Source organism: Crassostrea angulata, chromosome 5, assembly GCF_025612915.1.
Source record: "Crassostrea angulata isolate pt1a10 chromosome 5, ASM2561291v2, whole genome shotgun sequence".
Taxonomy (NCBI): Eukaryota; Metazoa; Mollusca; class Bivalvia; order Ostreida; family Ostreidae; genus Magallana; species Magallana angulata.
In genome coordinates, this window is record NC_069115.1 from 48,670,830 (window position 1) to 48,679,455 (window position 8,626).

General features: G+C 34.9%; 1 protein-coding gene across 1 annotated transcript; it reads left to right on the forward strand.

The window, feature by feature from the left end:
- Positions 1-2,170: 2,170 nt before the first annotated feature.
- Positions 2,171-8,014, forward strand: LOC128185906 (wee1-like protein kinase 1-A). Its single transcript, XM_052855612.1, has 10 exons — positions 2,171-2,916; positions 3,507-3,561; positions 4,198-4,367; positions 4,610-4,731; positions 5,028-5,174; positions 5,534-5,653; positions 5,805-5,950; positions 6,180-6,287; positions 6,425-6,570; positions 6,808-8,014. The coding sequence occupies exons 1-10, from the start codon at positions 2,291-2,293 to the stop codon at positions 6,950-6,952; spliced, it is 1,785 nt and encodes a 594-aa protein (XP_052711572.1). The 5' UTR covers positions 2,171-2,290; the 3' UTR covers positions 6,953-8,014.
- The last annotated feature ends 612 nt before the right edge of the window (positions 8,015-8,626 follow it).

Here is an 8,626-nt window from a genome sequence, read left to right on the forward strand (position 1 = left end):
CATCTTTATTTAGTGTACATTTAAGAATAAAGAATTTATTTTTTACTATAGCAGCTCATAAATAATATATAAACTCAAGGTGTGTTAATCGGGGACAACAATACTGAAGCTGTAAGATTATTTACTGTTCCATAAACTGATCAAGAGTTGGTGTTTGGGTCTAGACTAATTTGTACCACACGACATTTTGGAGAGTCTTGATAGAAATTATACGTCGTGTTTGTAAACATTTACAACAACAAAACTGACAAGTTCTCACTTAAACTGTCAGCTTCACAATATTGACATTTCCGCTTTTTCTAGACATACTCCCATGCAAACTCTCTCTCTCTCTCTCTGCCCTCTCTCTCTCTCTCTGCCCTCTCTCTCTCTCTCTCTCTCTCTCTCTCTCTCTCTCTCTCTCTCTCTCTCTCTCTCTCATGTGTTTACGTATTATCAGTCTCTCATGCAATTAAATAGTCACTTTTTGCTATAGCTTTTTTAGTTAGAAATAGAAATAAGTTATTGAATTAAAAAAATTATTATGTCATAATGTACTGGGTAAGTTCTTGTAATAATATAATTAAACGATAGATAAAAATCATAAACAACAAATAACCATGAATCTTACACTTTTTTCAATGTAATTAATTTAACGGTAATTGAAATTAATTTGTCTCTAATTATTGCCAATCAAAAGTCATTTTTCACACCAGTATTTTCCCTATGGACTGGTCGTAATTTGAGCCCTCGGGACAAAAAATAAAATTATGACACCCCATGTCGCGAAACCGCCCGATAATTGCAATCACAACACCGCTAGGATGTCAGATGAGTGAATGACTTGGTGAGAAAAAGTAATTTTGTTTTCACATATAGACTCCAGAGTTTATAATTGAGGCAATTGAAAAAAAAAATTCCTCTATTTTAAAATTTGGTTAAATTCTTACCTTAAAGATAAATTTTTTTCCAATCAATTTTACGAATAATAAAAACAAAGACCCTATTAAAATCGCTTTTTTATCGATTAATACTATATCTAAAGGCTATTAACAAATTCCTTCTCTTCATTAAAAAAAAAAGGTTAGAGTGTAAATGTATGAAGTACATATCAATGAACAAAGCTTGTATTTAACAAAGAATACTCGATTTTTATCCCGACAGGAAATGAGACATTATAAAACCAAAAATTACACCTTATGTGTTCATTTAGATGTTTGTCGTCGGGTTGATCTGCAATCATAAAATTACATATTTGCTTATCTACTGATTAATACGTTTGACTTTTGTCGGAGCGCACATTTTATGTAATTATGTAGATGATCAAAAGCCTTTTTTTTGAGTGCCGACATCAATTGATGAGGACATAACGTCCTAACGGAATGTTTGTACAGTAATGAGGAATTGACAATAAAGATCCCCTTGACTGATTAAGATCTTAGGTGCAAGAAAGGAAGCCGCTTTAGACTTTACTTATATCATTTTGTTTTTGTGATTAAATGGCTTTATCCTTATTTGGAGAGAAAGAGAAAGAGAGAGAGAGAGAGAGAGAGAGAGAGAGAATCTAATTGACGTATGATATTATCAAAAGATTATTCATCGTATATTATTGGTTCATATGTTATGTGAACAAAAAACAAGAGGTCAAATCTAAATATAAAAATAAATCGAAAGAAATAGATACGTTGAAACAACTTTTTTCACTAGGGATTAGAAATGGTTGCCCCCTCATGGAGGCGATGATTTGTGACACCGGTCATCATGGGTTTATTATGTGGATAAAGGATTAAAAGAAGACAGAGACGCCCAGAATTTAATAATCCGACTTTATCTCTTACAATAATGGAGTAATCGTTCTCCAGAAAGAAGCCCGAATAGATGAAACAGCTTTCAATAAAAAAACATTTAAACTTGTTTTATCTTTAATTGTACTCAGACTAAATAAACATGCCTTGTTGTATTTATAATAAAAAGAATGAGAGTGAAAGATGCATTAATCAATACAAATTGTTGAATGAATTATTTCCGTATCTTCAAGATTAAATAAACTGTTATGGGTCGTTTAACCAGAAGGAAGGATTTTTGGAATGCACTATAAATAAATCTTAACCTTGAAACGGACTATGATTATAGGCTAACGTGTTTTTCTAATACTCGAACGCCATTGGTCAAATACGTCACGTGGCCAACGACCCGCCAAATCCTAAATTACATTGGCGTACGCTATGCATCGTCATTTGGTGTGTGATAAGTGAAATATTCAAAACAAGGATAATATTCAGCTTGACCGGTAAATACGCTAGGTGTGAAAATGTCGGTCTCGCAATCGAGACTTGGATTAGGGAAACGAAGTTTAATGAAGAGAACGGATATTACTGTTGTGAAGACTTTAACATATGTTGATTCGGATGGCGAATATAGCCCACATGAACTTGATGTCGATTCTTCCATAAATGGGTCAAGTCCCTTGTCATCGCCATATGCCAACAATTCCGACAGAATGGAAGACCAGTCATCGGAGTTTTTAGAAATGGATTTACCCCCATTGTCTCCCTGCCCAAGTCCCAAACCAAGAAGGCGACCCCTGAAATCGAGGAGATACTCTCCGATCCCGTTTTCAGCTTATCAGGACGAGGGACACGAGGGGGATGTCGACGAGGCATCAGAGCAGAGGGTCCCCGCGCCAGGGACGGAGTTTTCCTCACCCGCCTGTCCGGTATCCCCTCCCCACCGACGTCTGAGGGCATTGAGGCTGTTTGATACACCCCACACACCCAAATCTCTCCTGCAAAAGGCCAGACGACGACGCCTCACAGACGACAAAGCTCGCCATAAAGAGGAGAGAGTGGAAGCGAATTTCAACCCTTTCACACCCAACAACAATCGACCAGGATCCGCCACTTTTAACGGCAAAAGAAACAGATCCCAATTTGAAAGGTGAGCATTAGTAATTTCCTGGATTAAAAATGCCACTGATGTAAGGTGTGAGTCATGGCATGATCGTGACAATAGTTGCTGACTCAGGGTAGTGGGTGGACCCCCCCTAATGGCCTAATGAACTTTGTAGAATGATGATCTATCTGTCTCTTGTTTTCATCAACAAAATAAAATGTGTATATTTGTTAGGAATAACTAAGGAATTAGATCTCACAGACTTTTGAAATCATATTCAGAGACTTCTGATATGCTAAACTGTCTTCTATTGAAAATTGAGAGTGCAATTTGCGAAATTGACTGCTTTTGTCAATTTTAAGTGAGACACAAATGTACAAATGAATATATTCAGAAAAATTGTGGCGGAGATTGGAATCTGCTTGATATTTTGACTGATGATGTTACTTATATTTAATATTAAGTCGAACAAAAATCAATTAAATGACATCACCATCGCATTCATCCATACCATGTACATGTATATGCTTACTCTTGATAGAATAAATTTGCACACAGATGAAAAATGATTACAAAATATTGTGATCAACTTTTGAATTCAACAGAAGTTATTAATCTTTTGTTATTCATTTCAGGAGCTTATTGGAAGATTCTGCAGATGAAATTGAAATTGATATCCCATCTACAAAGGTATTGATTCAATTTTCTTCACAAAATTATGTTTAATATAATCTTAAATTTGTAACAAATGTATTAAATCGATAAAGTTACAAATGTATAAAATGGAAAAAGTTTGTGACAGTGATGTTAACTAGGCTTGAAACTCAACAGGTGCTTTGTATTGATCCAACTTTTTTCTTGGGCTCCTTGTTTTTAAAAACATTGAAAATAATTCTATAAAGCAGATGTTAAATAGCCTTGTGGTTTGAATGTTCAGTAACCTTGACCTTCATCAACAGGTGCCCCTTAGCAGGTGGTTGAAGGTCAAAAAGTGTTTGTGCAGTCGTCACACAATTTTAAATAAGATTGAAAATAATTTGAACTTTTAACATTGTATCACCTGCTATACGTGTAAAGTTCTTGTGACAAAGCATCTGCAAACTATGAATTTGCCTGCATGGCTAATTGAACCGAAAAATTGATTGATTTTGATTAAAGTGGTTTATCATCATAAATTTTGGATTCACCCATGCTGCGCCTAGCACAATATAGATGTTTGGTAGATTATAAAGTAATAAGATCTAATGTAGTGGTAAATTGAAAAAACAAGTTATTGTGGATCAATAAATTAAAGTTTTATTAAATCTCTCTCTTGATATTTTGTAGAAAATTGCACTGCACGAGATCAACACCTCGAGATACAATGAAGAATTCTATGAAGTGTGTAAGTTGGGAGACGGTGAATACGGCAGTGTTTTCAAATGTGTCCACCGATTGGACGGCTGTACCTATGCCATCAAGAAATCAAAGACACCTGTTGCTGGCAGTGTGAATGAGTAAGTGCTTTCTCAGATAATAAGAACTAATAAATCATTTGAAACTTAAATATTTCAATATTAAGTAAGAACGAGTTTTATTAATTTTTACTTCAGTGGTGCATTTGACTTTAATACTTAATGAATTGTACAATGACGCACATTGCACAAATGTTTAATTGTTTGAAACATTGAAAGAGAAGTGTACCTGTAATTATATTCTCAAGGATGTCTTTACAAACTGTTATATTTTGTGATTGTAGGAGAAATGCTATGAATGAGGTTTATGCACATGCAGTTCTAGGAATTCATCAACATGTGGTCAGATACTACTCCGCTTGGGCTGAAGATGACTATATGTACATCCAGAACGAGTACTGCAATGGTGGGTTATCCTTATCTACTAAATTGAATACTAAACACCAAATCAAACATAATGTATATTCGTGAAATCATGAATACTCAATGAAAACTAATTTTTTTCACTGGCAACCTTGTCACTAAAATTTTCTATTCATTTTAGTAAATGAAAACTAAACACCCAAATTAAACATAATATATATTCATGAAATTGTAAATATGGAATAGAAACAAAAATTTTTTTTCAATGGCAACCTCGTCACTTAAATTTTCTTCTCATTTGCTCTTGTTATTTGACACCACAAATTTCTTTCTGTACAGGAGGCAGTCTGAGTGAGGTTCTGGAGAGTAACAGACGGACGGGGACGCGCATGAGTGAGAGTGACTTCAAACAGGTGCTCCTCCACGTCGCCCAGGGGCTGAAGCTGATCCACTCCCAAAACCTGGTCCACCTCGACATCAAACCAGGTCAGTCATTGGTCAATTCATTATCTAGTTCTATTTTTAAAAACTCTCGTCTGTTATCTGAAAGTAAGATTTGCTTATATCACTTGGTTAACAGGTCTGTGAATGTTAATATATCAGGTCTCAGAAGCTCTGGAGTTAGAGCGCTGGCACAGTACGCCAGAGACCCTAGGTTTGAGTACTGGACAAGACTTGAATTGTCGCCACCTGTTAAGTGTTATGCATGATATAACAAATGAAAATTGAGAGATTTACAGCTGAATAAAACCATTGAAATTCAAAAATTCTGATGGGGGCTTAGTATTCTATATCATGTTTAATTTTAAGGAATATTATATTTAATCCCTCTTTTCTACTTCCAGGAAATGTCTTCATCCATAGAAATGAGAAATTCTTGCGGTCACCAGAGAGTGGAATGGAGTCTTGCGAGGAATTTGATGATGAAGAGGTAGAAGAAACGCCTGCAATTATCTACAAAATAGGTAAGGTGGCCAAAAAATCTCCATTTTCAATGAAACTCTACAATAAATTTATTAATATTTTATGAGGGATGAAATACTTTGAGATTTGTGTCAGTCAATCAATAGTTAAACTTGATCAAGGTAAAAATTACATGATTCATTTTTTTTTCAGGCGACCTTGGTCATGTGACATCGGTCAGTAATCCCACGGTGGAGGATGGAGATTGTCGGTACCTGCCCAAAGAAATCCTCAATGATGACTATGACCACCTCACCAAGGCTGATGTGTTCTCCTTGGGGGTCACCATGTATGAAGCTGTAAGTGGCCACACATTTTACTTTCTCTTTGATGAAGTAGTTCAGAAAGAACGGATATTAAACAAATTGATAATATAGTGCTTAAATTCAAAGTGTAAAGACTATAAAAACATCCCTATATGTCTCATTAGATGCCAGTCTGAACCCCTAAAAAATCTTATAGTTGAATTTTTGTAAAATGTAAAGGTTGATAAACTGTCATTTTATAAACCTTTTTCTTATCAATCAGGGAACAGGCTGTCAATTACCTAAAAATGGTGAGGAATGGCACGCAATACGCCGTGGTGAACTTCAAAACATTCCCCAGTACTCCAGTGAAATCAATGACTTATTAAAGGTAAGGAAAGAAAACTTTTTGAAAACATGGAATAACCAGGGGAAAAAGGAAAAAAAACACTTGTAACAAAGGATATTTGTAAGAATTGAAATATTGAAGTTGATTGTTTTTACAATGAGTGTGTTTTATTTCCATAGAGTATGGTTCACCCTAACCCCAGCAGTCGCCCCTCGGCCATGGCTATAACTCATCACCCTGCACTCTGTCCGCAGGCACAGAAGTCACGAGCCCAATTACGCAAGGAACTTAACGAAGAAAGACTTAAAAACGAAGTGCTCTCAAGGTAAGCATGTTATTTATTAGTTGCACATTCATACATAAAAATAAATTTTTTCATATCCTTATTACCTTGCTTGAAAAGAAAAAACAAATTAAAAAAAAATAGTAAATTTTCAGAGTTCACAGACGTAAAAAGTCATATCACATAATATTGCAGCTGGCAGCTTGCCTTTGTGATATATTAAATAATTCAATTATACTACTTTGGATCATTTAAATATATATATTTTTTTCTATTCAGAAAACTGCAAGAGGCCACAAGGTGCATACCGCGACCATTCCGTGGATTCCGAGTGGAGAGTGTGTCCACTGCGTCAGCGGTCCCACGGAACACCCGTCTCCTCGGGAAGAACATGAAGCGGAGCATGAGTCTCTCGGCCTTCTAATGCTACAGCTTTTAAAAGAAAACAAACTGCGGATAGTGCAATAATAGGACATGGGAGTTGGGGTTTGGTGGACTGCATGCTAAATTTTTCCTTCGGCTTTCTTTCCAACATTTTTTCTCTCGGCATTTTTTTGATCTGGTTAAGCTTTGTGACCCTCCTCTTTCACTGGTTTTTGTGTAGAGTAGTTTATTGCATTTATTTGTTCTTAGTCTGAACTATCATTTGTAGTTGATATTTTGTGTATTTTTTTCCCCATCTGTGTAATGTATCTGTAATACGAGTGCCAGTATTATTTATTTCTCCATCTCTTCAATCAATCTGTCTATAAAGTTAGTAGAAACTTGTCTTCGAGTCCTGTAACCAAATCTGTCATCTTGTAACCAAGTGGAGATTGTCTCCCTTTCTCATTGTGATATTTGTATGTATGTGTGTGTGAAAGTGTTTGTGTGTGTATGAATTTTCCTCAGATTGGGAAGAAATAATTTGTATAGATTTATATTTCGTCATTGATGGTGCATATCATTCAATATATTTTCCATGGAGAATTCATATTCACTAATATTATAAAACCCAAGTGGTTGAGGGAGCTTCTTCTCATTTTCATTCACTGAGATGTAAATATCTTTTCTCATTTTCATTTTAAACAGATAATTTGTCTTAAACCCGAAATAATCGTTAGATTTGTTAATCTCATTTTTCATCTAATTATTTCATTATGTACATGTATACCAACTTAAAATTTTGTTATTTATTCATAGATTTTATCTTGACAATTTTCAAGTAATTATATTTTATGTAGAAGTGTGGTGTCTTTGCATGTAATTTTCTTATTTTCTTTTTCACTTTGGATTTAATACATTTGGTAATACATATTCTACATGGAATGCAATTGACGATATGTAATTCTTTTGACTTTAGTGTTAATTCTATTCCTGCCAATTTATTGTTATTAAAAATTTGTATATTTTTATTAATCTAACCAGCAAGTAATATGTTATTGGGGTGGGAATGGGGGTAGTGTTTAAAGTATTATGTGAAACTTTTTGGTGGGGGTGGGGTTTGGGGTGTTTAAAGTATTATATGAAATTTTTTGGGGAATGGAGTGGGTGGGGGGGGGGGAGACCTGCTGGTTAGATTTGTAGTTGTCAAAGAGATCCATATTGTTTGTATCCTGATCACAGCAAGGTGCTCAATGATTGTACATTTTCTTAATAAAATTTTATATAAAAAATAATGGAATTGTGTTCAAATCAGATGACCATTCAAGCCAGTCCAGTCAGATTTTTATAGCTGCTTGGTCCGATTTTATATCAAATTTTATGCACGCTTTTAAACTATGGCTATGCTTAGTATATGTATAATAATAGACATTGCAGTACTTTTACCCGTCAATTATGGCAAATTGCAATGAAGAAAAATACGTACAAGATTTGCTAACAAAACAAACGACATTAAAAGGTACCGCGTTATTTCGCCTCATGTTAAATTTCACCCCTGACGACGATACGGGTATGGTTGTATAACGAATTTGATATCGCTTAAATAAGGGTCGAAATGATAAGACAACTTACAAATAAACATGTGTACGTTTTGTTCGCTAATATTTCTGAAGTCCGCTTTCTTTACAATCGATGCACAGCATGCGGGTTGAATAACCCCAATCATTCGGGGGAC

Bases quoted from the DNA above. Each gene is read 5' to 3' on its own strand.
- LOC128185906 (XM_052855612.1), top strand. From the start codon at position 2,291: ATGTCGGTCTCGCAATCGAGACTTGGATTAGGGAAACGAAGTTTAATG. The intron at 2,917-3,506 runs GTGAGCATTAGT...TATTCATTTCAG, and splicing joins AACAGATCCCAATTTGAAAG to GAGCTTATTGGAAGATTCTG. The intron at 3,562-4,197 runs GTATTGATTCAA...GATATTTTGTAG, and splicing joins TTGATATCCCATCTACAAAG to AAAATTGCACTGCACGAGAT.